The sequence below is a fragment of the Fistularia commersonii genome, chromosome 16 (assembly GCF_037954325.1).
Source record: "Fistularia commersonii isolate RoL2024-O1a breed Wild chromosome 16, RoL_Fcom_v1.0, whole genome shotgun sequence".
NCBI lineage: Eukaryota > Metazoa > Chordata > Actinopteri > Syngnathiformes > Fistulariidae > Fistularia > Fistularia commersonii.
Genome location: NC_141299.1, coordinates 13,539,626 through 13,561,210, shown reverse-complemented (window position 1 = coordinate 13,561,210; position 21,585 = coordinate 13,539,626). Strand labels below are relative to the sequence as shown.

Sequence of the window (21,585 nt, the reverse complement as noted above, 5' to 3'; positions counted from 1 at the left end):
AAATACACTGATGATGTGGCTGATGATTAAAACAAGCACCAAGTGATCACATTTTTAATGTGCAGTGTGTGCGCCTAAGCACTGATGTATTTGTTAAATTACATTTAAATTACATTCTTTTCAAAGCGTGTGGGTTATACAAGTGATCATTTTCTGTCGGGAAAACTGTTTGGCATTGAGCGCTTTTCTTTTTATCATTGCCGGAAGGGAAGCCCAGTTACTAAGTTTGCAAAAGTAACTTCTCCTCTCTCTATTGTTTAGGGCCCCCCCTTAAAAAAAAAAACGATAAGAGAATTACTGTAATTTCTAGAGAGGTTTGTGTCTCCCTCACTGCATGCGCTGCGTCCTCTTAAAGGAGACAAGAGCTGGCTTGCTAATTGCTTTCTCTGTTTTGCCCAAAACAAATCCACACATTAATGAAGAAACACAAGATGACCCTATTGAAAATAAGTGCCTGGCACAGTGCTAAAAAAAAAAAATGTGGCTTCAAAATAACAGGAGGTGATTTAGCCACACCTTGACGAAAACACACTGCACCAAACGCTTTAGGCATTGCACTTCATCATCAAAATAGACCCCATAGAGTTGGAATACGTGTGTCCTAAGTGAAATGTCGAGTTTTCTTGTCGTAAATGTAGCAGTTTGTGCACGATATGCTATGACTCCTGGTGTCGTTTGAATTTCTTATTACACGGAAGGAAGTTGTATTACATATTTAATATATACAATATTCATCAGGCATAGAAGAAGATGTGGAACTTTTCCCATTAATGTAAGGAGGATTAAAAGTCACGGGATGCTGCCGGTGAAATGTACGTACAATAGCTCCCTGTTTAATGACCTTACAATTCTTAAATACGTTTAAATACCCGGGCCTCGTATGCTTCAACTGGTGCCCCTAGAACTTGATCCTGGATAAGCGTTAAAAAATGGATAGAAGGACGGACTTAAATACATTCTACTTTTTTTACGGACTGAGATACACACTATATGGCCAAAAGTATTCGCTCACCCATCCAAACAATCAGAATAAGGTGTTCCAATCACTTCCATGGCCACAGGTGTAGGAAATCAAGCATCTTGGCATTCAGGCTGTTTCTACAAACATTTGTGAAAGAATAGGTCGCTCTCACGAGCTCAGTGAATTCCAGCATGGAACTGTAATAGGATGCCACCTGTGCGACAAATCCAGTCGTGAAATTTCCTCGCTCCTAAATTTCCTCAGTCAACTGTCAGCTGTATTATAAAAACATAAAAGTGTTTGGGAACGACAGCAACTCAGCCAGAAAGTGATAGGCCACATAAACTGACGCAGCGGGGCCATCAGATGCTGAGGCGCATTGTGCGAAGAGATCACGGACTTTCTGCAGGATTAATCACTACAGAGCTCCCAACTTCATGTAGCCTTCAGATTAGCTCAAGAACAGCACGCAGAAAGCTTCATAGAATGAGGTTTCCAAGGCCGAGCAGCTGCATCCGAGCCACACATCGCTAAATGCAATGCAAAGCATCAGATGCAGTGGTGTAAAGCACGCCGCCACTGGACTCTAGAGCAGTGGAGACGCGTTCTCCGGAGTGACGAATCGCGCTTCTCCATCTGGCAATCTGATGGACGAGTCTGGATTTGGCGGTTGCCAGGAGAACGGTACGTGTCTGACTGCACTGTGCCAAGTGTTAAGTTTGGTGGAGGGGGGATTATGGTGTGGGGTTGTTTTTCAGGAGCTGGAATTGGCCCCTTTACTTCCAGTGAAAGGAACTCTGAAAGCTTCAGCATACCAAGACATTCTGGACAATTCCATGCTCCCAACTTTGTGGGAACAGTTTGGAGCTTGCCCCTTCCTTTTCCAGCATGACTGTGCACCCGTGCACAAAGCAAGGTCCGTAAAGACATGGATAACAATGTTTTGGTGTATATGACATTGACTGGCCTGCACAGAGTCCTGACCTCAACCCAGAAGAACACCTTTGGGATGAATTGGAGAGGAGACTGAGAGCTGGGCCTTCTTGTCCAACATCAGTGTGTGACCTCAGATATGGGCTTCTGGAAGAGTGGTCAACAATTCCCATAAACAGGCGAAGAGTTGACGCTGTTCTAGCTGCAAGGGGTGGACCGACGTCATATTGAACCCATATTGGACCCACATTGGGAGGTCACTTAAGTTCATATGTGAGACAAGTCAGGTGAGCGAATACTTATGGCCATGTAGTGTAGCTCACCATGCTAGGGGTCACCAAAACCTTTCAAATCTACTTTAAATGTAAATAAATGTATTGCTATTGATCATGCAATACAGTTTCCCTTGAGAAAAAGACAAATGAATAGAACAGAGTCAGCCGTGTACATGTAGTCACTCTGGTTTTGCTTTAAATAAAAGCATCAAACATTTATATTTGTAGGTCCTATCAGCCATCCCCTCGGTATAGAGAGGATGTTGATAAAGGAATTAATGTTTTTTTTTAAGTTATTTCATCATGTCAGCAGCTGTTTCAGAGGATAATCTAAAAACATGAAACCTCAGCTATTTTGCAAGCATTGTAATTAATCATATATCATAAACACATGTATATGTGTGTGTATATATGTATATTTACATTATTTGACCATCATTACGTGTACTAAATCACAGTGCACATCTATAAATCACAGAGGATAACTAAATAACTCTACAAGATCTGGACAATTCTCCTCTGTGGTAGGAATCAATAACAATGCATGAGTAAATGCTCAATGAGAGGAACAGCTCTGTATATCTATCAGCCTCAGATAGCTCTCTGCGGGAAAATACTTCCTTTACACTTGATGAACTGCAGGATACTCCCACCAGAAGTATCGCTCCGGTGACCAAGAAGTAGTGACTGTTCCACAGCAAAAAGAAGCTTTCCTAGGCAGTTCATTCAATTTAGAGGACCAAACCCACTTAGGAGTACCATCTTGTTTTTACATTCAAGACAAGTTCCAACTACCACGTGTGTAATCAATCGTTATATTGTGAATCTCCTTTGCTGTGCGATTTTTTTAATTTTTCTTTTAATGTGTTTTCATTGTTCACCCCTTACGTCGATGTATCTATAATTAACAGACCAAACCCAGGCCCAGACCAGACCCATCCAAGAATTACAAATATATAATATTAATGTCCATGATTTTATAAGGACAGATGGATTAATACTGAGCTTCGGATGTGGAGTCCATGAATTGCTGGTCTCAAAAGTGTAATGACAAAGATTTAAATTGTCAAGACCATGTATTAAATACAATATCCGTGATTCACAAAACTTGAATTGGAAAAGCTTTCAAGTGATGACTTGGTAACTGGGCCAGGAGGAGCCTTTCTTCTTTCACTTTGCTTCCCCCATCTCTTTAGCAGACTGCCTAATAAGCTTTGCCAAAAGCAAGATTTTGCACAGGGCATCAATGCAGCAACCTCCATGAATAACAGCAAAGGAGAGACGCATTATTTCCTCCCATACTTCCTACTGGTGCTCTCCATGTGACCATGACAGCTAAAGCCCAGTATCATTCATTAATGCCACGGCTGCTCATTACTGTCTCTTCACATTTTCGGAAGACTCATTACCTGCATAATGGAAGAGAGCTTAGAACAGTCAGACCTTCCCTTAGTGTGAATTAATCACCTATATGCACAGACAAAAAGGGAATTCTCTCATAAAATATTAAACAAGTTCAAGTTTTTTTACATTTTTGAACTTCTAGAAGGTGTACTTTATTGAAGTGCACCATCAGGGACATGACATGGTATTACTGAAGACTGCCCCGGTGTCGCATGTGTTTGTAAGGCCAGAGTGGATAAAAGCGAGCTGAAAAAAAAAAAGATATAAACTTACAGTTGACTGTGACTTTTACTGTTTTGGTGTCAGGAGAGGCGACGTCATTTAGAGCGCTGCATTCGTAGTCTCCGGCCTGGTCCCTTGTGATGCCAGTGATGTTAAGATATTCACCGCTGTCATACTTCTTGGCTGGAAATAGAAAAAGGGTGGCAATATGCTTAGCCTGTGTCGACAAAGAATACAAACATGACACATAAACACGTCCACCTGTAAAATTTGTATCATTATAGGATTACAGGATGGTTACTGTGGGGAAAGCTTGCAATTTCCAGGAGAAGTTGTGAATGTGATTAACTACTTCCCTTTTATCCTAAAATAGCAGCAGATTAACAGTGTACTGATACAGTCATATCCATATTGTACATTAAATTAAATGACGGTCTGTTCCAAGTCATCCACTCATGATTTACTGAACACCATACTGTGGAGATACCAATACTTCTGAAAAGTCAGACGAGTTACATGCCCATGTCAGTGCCTTATGACAATGCCATATATAGTCGCAGTGATTGACCATGACTGACAGGTCAACTGAGCTATAATGAACCAAATGGATAGAGTGAGAGGAAATGGTTGTCCCCTCCAATCAGCAAAGAGAAATTGCACATTGTTAGTAAAGTATATGATGCCACAAAACAACAGAATGAGATAAGGTCTGTCTCTTTTTTTTTTTTTTTTGGACTGTGGTCCAAAAGACTCTTTTCTATAACTTTGGATAACCTGGTTATAAAGTCCCGCAAGGATTTCCTGATCATATTTTTTGGTAATTTTTTTTATTAATTCATTATTACTATTATTATTATCATAAACATTTTTAATGGTTAACTGATTTATTTGTCTTTATGTATGCGTTTCATTAATTCATTCATTCAGTCATTCATTTTTATGTATATACTTCATTCACCTAATTGCAATGACATCTGTTCTACTATATCTTGTAGTATGAATTACAAAGGTTTATAAACCCGACATTTTAGAAATATACTAGGCGTGCAAACTGATGATGTGTGATGTGTACTACTCTAAACTGAAAGAAGAGAGCCAATGAATAAACTACACAAGTAGTCAGTCAATTACAAACTGGAATTCACCTCTGCAGACAGTTTGAAATTTGCAATTTACAATTTACAATTTGCCTAACCCGCATGTAGGTGGTCTGTAGGAAAATGTGCAGCTCCATACATCCACCAGAGGAATATGCAATGAAAACTATGTAGCTGATTTACCTTACTACTGTGCCTCCAAGTCTCATGATGAGAATAACTAAAGTTTCCCCACACTGTTTTTCATATCCAATAGATGTACTGTAAGTAAGCTCATTACTAGGACCATGTTCCTGTACCAGTCAACTTCCTGGAGAACAAACAACAAAACCAACTTATCAGGTTGTTAGCATAGAGTCCAGAACAACAGATCATATCAAGTCATTCATCAACACTGTCAATCAACAGAATATTTCTATGCTGCTCATTATATTATTTGCAAGGGCTGTCTAACACCTAAGTCAATGTCATGGTTAATTGGTATGCTTATCCTTGAATCGATAGATGAAACAATATCTCATTACACACACACACAAACACGCACACTGGTCTGTTGTCTGACTGTGGACCTCATATTAATTCTTTTTACTGAACGGCACAGACAAATTATGCCTAATTTTTGAGGTTGGTTGACTAGATGGAAATTGGCAATCAATGACTGTCTGACTCCACACTGTTATTTTTTATCATGGGCATTACTGTCCTTCTAACTTTTTAATATAACATTGTGGCTGACTCTGTCAGTGATTAACCTTTAAAGCACAATTTCAAGTATATATAAACAGAAAATGGCAGGAGATCTTTTTTAAGTTAAGCCAAGGAGGCATTAGGATGGTGTAAGGGTTTAAATTCCTGTACATTTACTGCCACCAATATGCTGGCTTTATTTCCCTTGCTAGTTGCTTCAGTAGGAGTAAAGCTGTCACCAAGCATGTAATTTAGTATAGATCAAGGTCCAAAATTAACTGTGGAGGAGCAGCCACCATAATACAAGGAGTCGTCAGCAACCACCTTGATGTGAAACCTTTTAAAACCAAGCAGCTGATGGACAAATCAGGTGCATAAAACTGACGCTAGGAAGAGCATGTAGCCAGCTGAGGGTTTAAACTTTTCATTTGGAAATGATGAAAATGATATTGATCCTCTTTAACAACCCAAATGACGTCTTCTGGACCTTATTTTTTGGACATTCGTTCTTTCAGAAAATGAAAGAAGAGAATAAATGTCTGTGGAAAAAAGTAAGCACTTAAGTAAACTTTTAAAACAACAAAACAAATATTATCAGTGGTATTATGCAATGCATAATGCAGTTAAGGAATCTCAGAAAACAGTTTCCTGAATGTATTCCAGTGGCCTTGGAAGATTCTCCTTGGCTAGAATTAATTCCTATGGCAGTGATGCTCAGTGTGAAATCTATTTATACATACATTTTCTGGGTGGTAATTGTTGTTTGGGCTGGGAGATATATGGACAGCCCTGGGAGGGATGAGATTTTCACAAAATGCACAATCAAGCAAAACTGAGTATGAAATACTGTTCAAGAAGCCGCAGAGACCCAACACTGACTCAGCAATATCCCATAAAAGAGGAGCCAGAATAAAGACAACCCGTGGTTAAGAATGGAAATACGTCTATTCTGCACTTCCAGATTTTTCCGTGAGGGATCTGAATTGTTATTTATTGTCACTTTGTTTTTAATCCCAAAACCTAAAAGTGTGGGTACTGTCCATAAACAAACCTTTCATGCTACATCTCACAGTGACAGTGGCAGTAATGGAGAAAAGTTTTAGCCAAAATATCAGTGACAATAGGAAAAAGTTTGAGCCAGAAAATGCTGGAAATAGTGGTCCTTGTAAAAGCAAGTAACTGTAAGCAGAACACCACTGAAGATAGCAAAGGGGAAGGGACACAACAGAGAGCGCTCTATTTCTGTGGCAGTGTATGACACATGGCTGGGCTGAGGATCAGTGAGGAGGCACTCTTCATTCGGTGCATTCTGTGCTATTTTTAACTTAATCTCGTGGAAATGGGACCGGATGTTCAGCTCAAAATCGGCCAATGTTGTGATCAAGTAGTGCAATTAAAATTGGGTAAAAAAGTAACATTGGGCAAAAACCCTCATGTGACTTTACCCTCAGAATATGTGAATAAATGGTGAGTACTTGCAAGAAAATTATAATTATATATATATATATTACATATCATGATTTGGGATTACGGCGATACATGGCAGTATATTCCAAGAGTATTGTGCTGAGTTTAACTTAAAAAAAAACACAACATCAAACAAACAAACAAAAAAAAGCATTGTTAACAACAAAGAAGTCACAGAACAACCTCTTTCACTGTTAAGACTTTGTGTGATTGTTATGCCTGATGGTTTGCAGCGTCCTGCCGAGATATATTTCTTAGGTGATATCTGTCAAATTAAAGCTACAATAGATGCACGAAGACTGGATGGGTCTCCTGCTGAGCTCGGCAAAGACAAAAGTCAGAACATGTACGCCTCAAGAAAAAGACAGTACATCTCCCCATAAACTGCCAAGACAAATAAAACCAATTTAAAAAAGGGTTAGTGTTAAATCTAACCAGCCTGCTTTGTTTTTGCAACAATCGCACTCTCTGAATGTTGCTTCATCATCAATTGCAATATGAGATAACATCTAAGAATACAACCAGCATCTCATATTATAATGAATAAATACTCTGATTAATAAGCCAAAAAAAATTAAAATACTTGGAACTGCCTGATAAATATGGTATTTTTGCTGGGATTTACAGGTCTTACAGTTGCATCTTTTTCTCTGACAGGTGAATCATGCAAATATTTAGATCCAATTGTCAAATTCAAAGACAAACTGACATGCGGAGGTTCAAAATCAGGTGCTCTCTCAAATCATATGAAAACTTGTTGAAATTTCACATAAATTTAACCAGCTATGAATGAGTACATACGAATGAAAAAATCATTGTAATTTTTAATTTCTTGTAACGTCCTACAATTACATTGTTCCAATTATTTCAAAACATAATAAATGACGAAATACACTGCCGCTTGTACATACAACCCAAATTATGGAGTGCATTTCTTTTTTTGGGGGAGGAGGAGGGGCTTTTGATTCATTTGGAAACTATTTGCTTCGTTATCAGACCTTTAAGTCAGAGTACAGAGTCCTACTGCATCTATATCAAACCCACATAAATCTACTTTTAGCTCTTCAGTTGTTCACCTGTGGTGAAACGGCATAACACACACACACACACACACACACACAAACACGCACACGCACACACACGCACACACACACACGCATACACGCATGCACGCACGCGCGCACGCATGCACGCAACACATCCATGTATGCACACACACACAGCAAGAGATATAGAGAAACAGACAGAGTAAGCTAATAGAGAATGAGCCTCCATCCATTTAATTAAGGAGTTAACTAAGAACTGACATATTTGCTTAAAAACTTAGGGTAAATACAAGAACTACTTCCAAACACCAATTATAACTTTAAGCTGTATATAATAGCCAAATTTCACCTTGACAACAGACCAATCCTTTACCCCAAAAGTGTACTGATATACATAACTGTTATAATTTTTTTCCTCAAAGAATGCAACACTAATCTACAAAAAATTAGACACATTCATGCACGCCAACGTGCACTGAGAAAAGTAGTTTAGGAGTATGATTGACCCTTAAAACTGCCATGAATGCACAGCGCCATTGTCTTTCACTCTCAAGAATTATAATACTCAGATACTCAATATAATACTAATCCACAGTGTGTACTTGTGTCACTTACTGGGACACTGGAATCAAAGGGACTGACCCAAGAGGCGAAGTATGCATGACAACCTATGCAGAGTATGCAAGACAATGGCACACAAACCATGTTCACGATTTAATATGATAGGGGTGTTGGGTGTCTCGACTTCAATAGTTGCTATGGGGTACCTGGGCCACTTATTCAAGGAACTGGGGTATGTTGGTTGTGCTCACTGACAGGAGTTGTTGATGATCTTTAAGGTACATTGGCCTACTTCTTCCAGTGCCCTGTGGTCTCTTGGTGTCTCCCTTTTTAAATGAAGCATGATACCTGATGTTGAAGACAAAATGAACACTGAGCTCTTTCCCTTTTCATCTATATTAAAAGTATTCAGCTCGATTAATCATTTATAGGCAGAAATTTTACTTTGATATACTTCAAAGTTCCACATCACATTTATTACTCCGTCTTCTAAGATGGAGTAAATGATCTGCTTTGACAAAACAATGTTAACAAATCTACAAAAAGCACTCTTATGCAATATTTATATATATTCATGCGTGAACTGGCATCAGCCTACATCTTTCACCTTTAAGAGGCTTCTCAACTGATATGCAAAGGTTGTATCTACTTCTCTCAATTAAACCAATCAAAGAAAACATTCCAGTAACCATTTACTTTAAAATTAAAATGACAAGGAAAAAAAAAAAAAATCGGTGGTATTATATATCACATCTGTTTTCCCTTCGTTTATGTAGCCATTATGCCAAATATGAGACTGCCAACCTTAGAATTATTCAGCATTCAATTATAAATCTGCATTCAACATAAGCCAATTAAACAAAGTACATTGCAGGCATGGACAGTGAAAGCTCATTTTCCTGAAGAGTTTTGATTATGATTGTTGAGATGTGGTTTTATGCGTGTTTTTCTGTACCACAACTGCTAAGCGTCAATAAAATTTCACTCTCATCTGCACAAATTAATGAATCTATGTTTTCGGGTAAGAAAAAAAGGAAAATGATGAGACATTAGAAGAAACACATGAGGCAGATCTGGTCTTACATACAGACAAACAGATGACTGAGGACCTTTCTAAATTATACAAGCAAATTCCATTCAAAAAAAAAAATCCAATTTGGCTGCCGTCTCCGGAAATAAATGTAGCCAACTTATTTTATAATGGATCTGGTTACATTCTTCTACCCCAGGGAGAAAATTGTATTTCTATTGATTTCAACAGGAAAGGGGCTTAGCAAAGGTCATAAAGGTCGTTAAACAACAAATACATCCTTGATATTTACTGTGAAGAACATACAATGAGAGTTTGCGTCTGCTTATATGCTTTATGCATAAATATATAAACCTATATATGATATATGAACCTATGTCTGTATATCTGTACATAACATATACATACACACACACGCACTACATATATATATATGTGTGTGTGTGTGTGTGTGTGTGTGTAGACCAACCAATGTGAATGTGAGTTTGTGTGTGTGTGTGTGGAGCCCTACCTTGACATGAAACTGAGTAAAAATATCCAGAAAGAAACTCTCTTCTCTGGATTTGAGCTTTGCACAATTGCTGGGAGACCAAACATGAGATATTTCAGAGACAAATGAAAGCCTCAGTCACCTGAATAAGATGTCACTCCAAGCAAATTAAAGAAATCACAGCAAGTCTAATTTTGCATTCAATGATGATGCTGGCTAAGTGCCGTTGCAGTAAGCAATTTCCTATATTGTGTAGGGGAGCTGTGTGTACACTTCCTTCAGGGCTGCAATACACAGATAGGGCAGGCATCGCTGAGGAATCCATTATAGCATAGAGCAGCATTTTCTACATCAATTCATCCTTTTAACTCCTGAAAATGGTGAACAACCCACACTGCTACATTGTGCAGTACTGCCTTCTGGCCCCAACATAAGGTGTGGGCCAGAACTAAGGCTAAAGACAAATTGTATGCAGGCCCTGCCTAAAAAGCATATTAGTCCACCTTGATGCATAACTCCAACACTGCTCCCTGGCTGTCAATCCGAGAGTGCAAAATCTTGTCCACAGTAGCCTTTTGTACTGTTTGATTGCTAATGCTACCACCTCCCTGACCCACACAATTGCATCAATGTTACTATTTGACTTGATGCGTTTAACAAAATGTTCTGTGCGCAGGTTAATAAAACAGCTGGATGTGGACATTAGAAAAAATACAAGACCTTCTATTTGGCTAAAAATTGTCAACTCTGTGTTTTCCTTGAATAACTGATATTTATACTGAAAACCTTTTTCCCAGTACTCAGCTGTGTATTATTTTATGCATATTTCTGCCAGTCGATATATGACACTGTGTCTGAAGATGTCCGTCCCTCGTCTGCCATAAGGCAGGGTACAACCTAGACTCGTTGCCAGTCAATCGTAGGGACAGACAACATTCACTCATTCATTTGGGGCAATTTTCTCAATTTTTCCAATTAACCTGCTGCATGTTTTTGGACTGTGGTAGGAAACCGGAGAACCCAGAGGAAACCCACACAAACAGCAAAAACATGTAAACTCCATGCAGAGCGGTCCCCTCGTCCATGCATCACAATGTTTTTTTTTTTTTTCTTTTTACTGTTTATACAATTTCCTACTATCATTTATTATTGTTATGTTTCACTTGAAACTCTGGCACAACAATTTCCTTCGGGATTTATAAAGTTGCTCTTATTCTTATTCTCATTCTTATGTCTGAAGATGTGTAGTAAAAGTAAAGTAATAGCGATTGTACTTAGAGCCCAGGTTTATGGGGAAATGATGATTAGGGCACTGAAAAATATTATGATTAAATATTGTAATTTTTTTGACAGCAAAAAGATTTTACTGATAAAACATAATTATTATATATCTGTTAAACACACACACAGACACCCTAACTAATCCACAGTCCCTTGCACTGATTGATGCTCCCATGCTACCTGGTGGCAGAACAAACTCAAGATGGAAAACTCTATACAACATATTGGTCATCTCAATGGGCAATTTTAGTTAAAGCTTTTAGCTGGAATGCTAGACAGCTCTAAGTAGTTGTTACTTCTCAGTTGGATGTGCTCCTCTGTCATTGGAGACTTGGGTCTATGTAGAGCGCATGTATTGATCTGCTTCCATAATAAACTCAAATGGAATGCAACTGTCCATACCTGAGTTGCATAGCTTAACTACTTTAATCCACATGTACTAAAATGGTTGTGTCATACATTATTTGCTGCTCTGAGGTAAATAAAATAAAATAAATAAAAACTGAAAAGATAAACAGTCCTAATTGAGGGGCTGTGAGTATCAAACGGGGCAATTGTACAAAAAAAAAGAGATCAGAACTATGTTATTTAAAGAGTCTTACACAGGCACACTCAAACACACCCACATGCACGTGCACTTGCACACACAGATTAGAGCAAGCACATTTTGTAATGTTGTTAATGCTATTAAAATAATGCATTCCTTTGCTCCTTATCTTGATCTGAACAATCGTAATTAAGTGCCCAACCCTGACAATTAACTTAATATAAACCCATTTCAAAATGTCCCCCTTAATTTATGTCTCAGCGCTCATATTGCACCACATGGCATCTTCAAATATGTGAACTGCCCAAAATATCCCCGTTTAGATATTTTAAACCCCCAAATTTGCCTTCCATAGGATGCTTAAAAAGGACAAATATTTCATCTTGGCTCATGAGCTTAAATTGGCAATTGCATCGGTATATCTGACTATCTGGCTCATTTTGCCAACATTAATGACTTCTAGATATTTGACAAATTGAGACAAAATTATATGTTTTGTGCATCACAGCTTTCAAAGTATGCTATTATATTACATTGCATACACTCATAATGTTTCCTCAATTTAAAGATTTACCATCCGCGAAAAATAATTGATCTTGTCTAAATTTAAGGGCAGGTTCTTTTCTACATTTATATGAAGCCACTGCCTAGAAAGAAAAATATAGAGATTGAAATGCTATTAGATAAATGGGGCAGTTACTCAGTAGCACATTGGTGTTAAAAAAGGTCTACTATTCATCATGTTACAGACACTTCAGAAAAGCATGTGCAAATGGAGCACCTCTTGCGCTACGAACACTCAGCTCAACAGCTGAATTTGGAAATGTTATGCACGGATTCGGCTGTTGGTATCTGTAATTTGGATTGCCGTTCTTCACTCTTTATCTTTCACCTCCTGTTAAGTTTTAAACATATGCAATTGTAAGCTCTTGAACTTCATATCATTCATTTCAAACTACAGAGGAAATAGATGAGTAGCATTTGACATCTGTGGTTGTGACAAAAACAAAAAATATGCTTAGAGCCACTCAGAAGCACTGACGTAATGGATAGCTCAACAAACCACTGACAGACAGATCATAGACAGATAGATAGGTAATCTATAATCTAATTTATATTTTTCCCCCCAAAAATACGGTGTAAATCTCATGGTAATCCAGCATCTTAGTTCACAAACAAGAAAGATGTTTTGGATGCGGCATCAAGTAATGAACAACACAGGTTTCCAGTTCCTTTTTCAGTTGGTGGAGACCTTTGTGAAAGTTTTGCCTGTGGAACAATTCCAATGAACTGAGTGAAAAAAATAAATGCGTATAAAGGGTAGTTGCACATGAAAACTGCACGAAAGGGTTTTTCTTTATTTTTTTAAATCGAGTATTCAGAGCATACACGCCAGTAAAAATACCACACAATCAACATAGAAGAAAACAAAATGGAGGCTTGCGCCTTGAACTTGAAAGTTTGTTTTGTTCTGTCTCTTTTTTTTTTGCTCGTTTCAGTTTTTTGTTTTGCTTTGCTTGTGTAAGCTACATGTTCAAGCTGTTAACGTAACATTATGCCACGTGTCTGGCTAGGAAGGGGGAAGCTTAAAAGTATTATTATAGGGCATATTGCTATGTTTCCTTTGGCCTTGCGAAAGGGGAGGGGATGATATGCAAGTCAATAAAATGGCACAAACAAAAACATACAAAGTATTTGTTCAACTAAAAGGCATTCTCCTTTGGAAGATGAAGCAAAACGTTTCAATCTGAATCTTATCACAGCCTTTTTTTTTTATTAATTTATTTTAGAATTTTAGTTGACCTTTAAATTCCTCATCCCATTGATTCAAAGTCAGTATCAAAAAAATCTGCAGGGCCAAAGAAATGCAGGATATGTGTCACACACCAATGGTGGTTTGTCCAGTGACATTTTTTTATGTTTATATTAAATTTATGTGTGACAAAACTCAAGCCTTGAGAAAAAATAGCTTGTAATACAACTTGTATCGGGTGATCAAGTTGATGTGTTGATAAAAAAATGTGGATGGGATGTCTGGCACTGTAACCAGTGAAATGGCAAATGGAAATGCGATTAGATATTCACCATTAGAAGTTTGTAAACAAGTAAAGAATCCTCCAAATTCCTTTAAGTAATTATATTGGATCCTGTGATAGATGTGGCAAAATTTAATTCTGTGTTTTAATTAATAATTAATGTATGTGTTTGCCTGTGCTTGTATGTGTGTGGGGGTAGGGTTTATCTAACATTTGTGAGTTAGGATCAGCAATGAGAAAATCTATGTATGTAACAGACAGAGAGATGCACAAACTATGATTTCCTTTTATAATTAACTGAATTCAATAAAGCATGTGGTACTTGAGCAGCTCTTTGGGGAGTGGATTTGGGGAAAATTGCCAATGTACTTCGGGTAATAGCTTTCGTTTTATGACCAGTTGGTTCGTAACATGTTTTTTCCAAATACAGAAACTTCTACGGTATAATAATTGCGGTGATAAACGCTAAGTAGATTCTCATTGCTAATTTGAAGTATTGAAACTTTAGTAAGGTCACAGGGACCACATATTCATCAGCTGATTAGGAGATCTGAGAAGGCTTATCATAAATATCTCCAAAATCTTTGGGAATATCAGAATATTAAGTTCCTACCATGCAGGGAAAAATCTTTATCTCAGCAATCTGTGGATGATTTTTCTCTATCATAGAAAATTATCATCATGATAGATGGTTTATGGACACCCTTCAGTGAATGAGCAAAGTTTATTATTAGCTGGCAGGATCTGTAGTGAAGAAAAATACAAAAAACAAAACAGTCAGGTTGGGAATAGGAACTTGACAGCTAGTCAAGGCAATTTATCATTCTGTCAAACTTCACTGACTGCTGCAGCAAAACTACCTACCATGCAGAAAAAAAGCTCAATGTCAAAGAAACTAAGGGCGGCAAATAAAATCTGGCATTTAGACATGTTTGTCAGTCTGCAGGCATTTCACCTGCTTGATAATAAAAGCAATTGCTGTAATCAGTTTCAGATCAGATCATGATCCCTTGAAAATCATGTTGTAAATACCCTGGAAGTATATTCAGTTTGATGTAAAAGAAAATGTAAAAATTATTTATCGCTAACTGATGATGTAACTTGAGGCAGTTTTTTAGGGATTTTAAACTTTTGTTGTCTTTTTTTTCTCTGCATTTAAACCAAATTCCAACTATCTTGATAGTAGTAATAATGTTAAAAATTATTAAAACCTAAATGAATTTCAAAAAACTTGATGAATCACTATTTTCGCATATCTTGGTGGAAGCAAAAATGGAGGTCATAGTTAAGTACACATGGTACACAGGGGACAGGCATTGTTTTATTTTGCTTGATATGTTGAAAGAGTGAAATCACTTGGCCAGATAGATGTGGTTTTAATAAAACAAATATATTGTGGAAGCCCATCATAACCCAAACTCAAACCCAGGCCCAAACCCAAACGCTGACCCATATCCCTAACCCTGTCCTTAAACTGAACCTCTCCCCATGCAGTTTCTTCTTTTATTTCTTGAAAATTACTAATAACTAATAATACTAATGGAAAGCCTGTCCTAAAACATGCCCAAGTCTTATCCCTGAACCCAAACCCAAACAAATGTTTCAAGTTTATTTATTCATCTTTATATTTAGTCTTAAAACTCAATTCTCTGTGCATTGACGATAACACAAATGTGGATGTTGCTCCAATGGAAAGCCCACTTAAGAAAATATGGGGTTATTTCAAGATCCCATCACTCTATCAAATATACCTTTTCAGAGAGATGACACAGAGGATCCTCACTTTTTGTGATTATAGTATTGCTATTAATAAACATATAACGCCCTAAATTTGGAACATAGAGGGAAAAAAAAACAAAGAGAAAGAAAAATAGGGAAACTAAAAATCACCTTTACTCGCCTCAAGCCAGAGAGTGGTTTGGACAATGAGTTGTATTTTTTAGGTAAAGTTGTAAAGGTTTGGAGTTTAGGCATGGTTAAGCAGGGAGGGTTGGTGATGAATTCAACCTTCTGGATAGTGTTGCTCCTGATTAATTAGATGCAATGGAAATGTGGAAGAGCCAGCCTTGAACTGGTTTGCCATGCTGGCACTGCCAAAAGGAAGGCTTTGGAGAGGAAAGACGAAAGAAAAACCATTCTTTTCTGAACATCTCTATGAACCAATTCCTGGGGCAAATTTGAGTGTGCAGAACTGGCAACATTGAGTTGTTTGGCCAGATGGGCCAAAGAAAGTGAAGAATAGTCAACAAGGTTAAAGGAGTAAGTCCATGTTTAATTCTCATCACTACTAAGGGTTAAGTTAGGCACAAACATAGAAACCCCCCAGATGGGGGGGGGGGGGGGGGGGTACATTAAGCCTGGGTTGTCAAGGTTACATTTTCAATCTAACACCACACATATGGAGTTGCCCTGGCCATGAATATCCAGGTGAAGTCTGCCGAGCCGGAATGCTGAGGCCCCAAAACCAAGTCCAGGATCCGTCAGCCCCCCATCAAGACCATGCGTGGATGATCTGACAATAACATCAGTGTAAGTCCCGGGATGCAGATGGATCCTCCAGGGCTTGGAGAGGCTAACTGCCTGGGCTTAAATACGCAACAAGCTGGAAAAATCCGGGTCTCTGATCCTTAAGAGAGGGAAAGTGATCTGCCAATTCCACTTCTCTCTAGGAGGTACCCGTATTTCATCAGACACAAGAGAAAGCTGTGAAGAAACTTGGAAAAACCTTAGACTGCTCCCTTAAAGATGCCACTTCTATCAGGGCAACCAATGAACAACAGGAGAGTTGGCTGACAACAGTTGACAAGTCAGTTCTTTCAGGGAAATTCTAGTCATGGTATCCTGCCTAAGATTCTGTGACCATTGCTAGTATACGAAATTCCCATCTCCACTGTGGAAGGAGAGGAGGATCAGCAGCCACCTGCAACATTGGTTTGGCATACCTTGAAGCCTGAGCAGTGTCATGCTGAAGCTCCCTATTAACAGCCTCACTGAAGAGGTCATGGATACTCGAGCAATGGGGATGCTCCAGTACCGGATGATCCAAGGACCTGAAAGTATCTCAATTATTCAGTCTGTCTATGATGTTCTACTCTGCCCAGCAAACCTCTCCTGTCGGGGCAAGGTCAATACTTCAGCATGTCCCTTGTGCCGGGGAAGAGAATCTCTGGCGCACATCCTCAGCAGCTGTCGTAAAGCAGTTGGAGATGGTCGTTTTTGCTGACGCCATGACCAGGTGCTAAAGGCAGTTGCTGAGTCCATCATTACTGCCTTCCACCAGAACAAGCGCTTTCAACCACCAAGGTGTGGAATTTCATGTGTGCAATCTACTGAACAACTTTCCAACCAAAAGCCAAAACAGGCCCTGGGACCGGTGAAGGACTGGCGGTTAAGGTTGAACCTGGGAACTTGTCTTGCTTTCAGAGTCATCCAAGCTGGTCATTTGTTGGAGCTGATGGTGCCCTGAGAGGAGAGGATGGACGAAGCCAATAAGAGGGAGAGGGCGAAATACCCAGAGGTGGTGGAGGAGCCCCACAGACATGGGTGGTATGCGAGGTGCTTGCCCATTGACGCTGGAGAAAGGGGCTTTGCAGGAAAGTTACTCTGTAAGGCTTAAGGCCCCCTGGGCATCACCGGAGTGCGCAAGAGAAGAGCCATCAGTGCACCTTCCGAGGGTGCAGAGGGAGCTTCACGATGGCTGTGGATTAGGAGGGACAAGCAGCGGGCGACAACTTGTTGGACACAGCCCAGGAACTGATCACTCCCGGTCGGGTTGCCTGAGTGATGGGCTCTGACAGACCTGAAACCCCCTATGAGTCTAGGTACTACCACTCCAAGAAACTGTATCATTAAATGTATGAAAAACTGTAGAGACCCTTGGTCAGACAGGATACACAGAGCCATGGCAAAATTTCCTGTGCAAAACATTGCTTTCTAAAACATTGGCTTTTATAAGTAATGTTTCTCAAACGACGACAGAATTACTTGTACATTCCCTATCGCCTGCTCCCTTCAGGGGTCACCACAGAAAATCAGCCTCCTCCATCTAACCCTATTCTCTATATCCTCAACTATTTTCATGTCCTCTTTCACTACATCCAAAACTCTCCTCTTTGGTCTTCCTCTCGGCCTCCAACTTGGCAACTGCAGCCTTAGCATCCTTTTTACAGTATATTCACTATCCCTCCTCTGTACATGACTAAACCTTCTCTGTCTGGCCTCTCTGACTTTATATCCAAAACATTTAATATATGCTGTTCCTCTGGTGGACTCATTCCTGATCTTATCCATCCTTGTCCCAAAGAGAACCTTCACAACTTTATCTCTGCTACATCCAGCTCTGCTTCCTGTCTTTCCTCAATGCCACCGTTTCTAAACCATACAGTGTTGCAACTCTCACCAATGACTTGTACACTTTTCCTATTGGCTGATACTCTTTCATTGCACATTACCCCTGACATTTTCCTCCACTCGTTCCAACCTGCTTGAACATGTTTCCTCACCTCTTTTTCACACTATCCATTGCTCTGCACTGTTGACCCTAATTACTTTATCTCCACTCTTGATAGCCTCACCGTTGGACTCGGGTCCCTTTCCTTCACAAACGTGAACTGTCTTAATGCCGCTAACATTCATTAAAACTCAATTACTAAGATGACAAAACTATGCTTTTGATACCGTGAAAAAAGAAAGCAATACATGATTCCTCTGTGGCTCATGACAAAGGTACCTCTATCACTTTGCTATAAATATGTGATTGATTAGTCATAGCAATTAATAGTAAGGCGCTTCTATAATATGGACGTTAGTATCAGAATTCCAAGGCATACGTATGATCATTAGTCATGATTGTCAATCCCCTGTACTTTAAGGGTTCTCATTGGGTGCATTTTTTTTTTTTTTCCAAGAAGCCTTTTGGCAGCAGTGATAGGGTGAATAGTGACGCCTGCCTCTGGTTCAATCTCAACAGAGGCCTTTCTAAATGGAGTTTGCATGTTCTTCCCATGTCTGTGTGAATGAGGGAGCGAATGGTTGCATGTCTCTATACTTGGCCCTGTGATCCGTCCAGGGTGTATACTGCCTCTCACCAAATGACAGATGTTAGATGGAATTAGATTCGTGGTTTTGGAACCATTGAAACAGCAGCTCGAGGAGGAGTTAAAAAAACTGAATCAGCATGACGGCTAACCTTTTTGAAATTAATTGTGTTTTATGGATGATAGGAGCAAGAAAAAGAAAGATGTCAATTCTGGAAGAAGCTTAGTGGAGTAGAAAGGAGACATCAGCACATTCTCCTAATGAAGTATTACAAACTGTTGCCAGACATATATTAATTCAAGAATTGTTTCAGTATTTAAGGAAGAGCCAGTATCTTGTTGTTTTTTTTTTTCAGATATGATAAGAGCAATCAACTGTTTTGTCCATTTAAACTCGCAATTTCATTTGATCAGTCAATGAATAACGAAAATGGCTATCATCATAAGAACTACTGATATGAGTGAGTTTAGGCAATGTCATATTCATAAAAATATTAATTACAACTCATTGTCATCTGTCTGGACTGATAAAATGTTGTATCGCTTTAGGGTATATTTTTATCTCTTAATTGGAGCAACATATCTGTTTACTGTTGAACATTTAAGAGAATTGGTCAATGAAAAATATTACATTTTCAAGTTGAAAGAGGTTCTCTTTTACTTTCATCTTCAGTAGAAGGAGATCATTGAAATGTTGATTCTTTGAGCTTGAGTATTAATGTCAGACATATTACACAGCACAAGTTCTCACCTTTGCATTGCCTTATGTTATCTCTGAGTAAAATAGCTCTGGGTCTGTATCTTTTAACACAACTGTTTTTTGAGAGCAACGAAGACAGCAAAGAAGACAGCAAGAGACCTGGTAGGTTCATTTGCAAATCGTAAACTGTTAAAAGAGACATGGTTAGAGTTTTTAACGGTCATTGTTAGATAGACTGTGGTGTTGCTTTGACTAGCAAATCAATTTTCTTGCCAACCCCAGGGACTGCCCTAATTCTTTGTGCTTTATTTGGGAGAGTTTTTCAGTCTCTTGTTAATTTCCCATGGATATTGGTCACTGAGTGCAAATTGTGTGCCCTTCAATTCTTTCTATTTGCTTTTGACCTCTGTCTTCAGTTGGAAATGTTCGAATTTGGCAATGATCGGTGAGGGTCTCTCTGATGGTTCTGTCTGTGAAACATAATGTCCTTGATGATGTCTGGCAGTATTTGAACAGGAGTTGTCATAAAATCCTTAAAGAGAGCTTTTAACGTGCCCACAGTTTTTTCAGGGCCGCCTGCAACGATAAGATCGTTTCGCTTGCTGAAAGATTAAGTGTCCAAAATAGTTTCTTTCAGATGCTTGTTTTCCATGCTATTTGCATTTCTTTGTACAGTGTTTGGATGGAGTACAGTAATTTCTGTATTGATTTCAGGAGCAATATGATATGGCAAAATCCTGGTTGGTGTTTAGGTATTTTATTTATCTATCATAGTTTGTCATGTTTGTTTTTGAATTCTGAACAAGTCATTATGCCTGTGCCAGTATTGTTTGAAATGCGGAATGTATGACAACTTTCCAGCTCCAGATTTAAGTCTTCTGCATCAAAAAAATATAAAACTCCAATCTGCAACAACCTGAGTGTCATGCTAATAATTAGGTTATATCCAATAACACTACAGGCAATAATAACAACAATGCATTTTTAACCTCTGATTATCTACCTTGCTGCACTGAGAAATCTTTTACAGCTTAAAAATAGAAATAAATCATGGGCATGAAAATTATGGATTACCCCCTGCTCTTAATGTAATATTTAACTTGTTTATTAGTATTATTTTGTACCATGAAAATTGCAAAGACAAGAAGTGATACCAATGGGAGCTCATGGTACTCTTGATTTCTTGTTCTGCAAATCATTGTTGTTATTTAGTTTAGATTTTTTTCCCTCAATTAGTTCTTGTGTAAAGCTAAAAATCACTGAACTGATGAAAACGGTGCTTACTCCAGCAGTAGCAGTAGCAAATATTTAGCTTTTGGAAATCATTGAAATTTAAGGATGCCTCAAACTCAAAATATAAATCTTTTCACACATACTGAAATGTCAGTTAGCTTGTTTTTAAACACAAATGTCTGTGCCGTACACATCTTTTCATTACCGATACCAATATGTTTGATTGCAAATATGTTATGAGAGCAGACATTTTTTTGATTGTGACATTCTGCTTCAGCTGTCACATCCCTATACTATATCCCTACAATCCTGAATTTCCTGAACAGAATGGGAAATTGTTTCATGTATTGTATATCATGGCAGGTCCGATAATTCATCAGTTGCTTATAATTAATATGAGTGTTTTTAGTGGTACCAAAACTTAGGTTGCCTACGTACTCGGTTGGAGCAATCTGCTCTGCATACCCAAAAGACTTGGGGGAATTTCAGTGATAGGTAATTAGCTTATAAAAAAACCTTTCAGAACAGCACATCCTTTAGACAAATCACCCCTACTACGATTACTGACTCAAAGACCCC

At 38.6% G+C, this 21,585-nt stretch overlaps 1 protein-coding gene across 2 annotated transcripts in view; it reads right to left on the bottom strand.

Moving 5' to 3' along the window:
* Positions 1-21,585, bottom strand: part of negr1 (neuronal growth regulator 1) — a 148,914-nt gene that overhangs the window by 57,486 nt on the left and 69,843 nt on the right. For both annotated transcript variants that reach the window (XM_086161591.1, XM_086161592.1), the window contains exon 4: positions 3,847-3,978. In XM_086161591.1, coding sequence (XP_086017717.1) covers positions 3,847-3,978 — 132 coding nt within the window. The remainder of the gene's footprint in view (positions 1-3,846; positions 3,979-21,585) is intronic.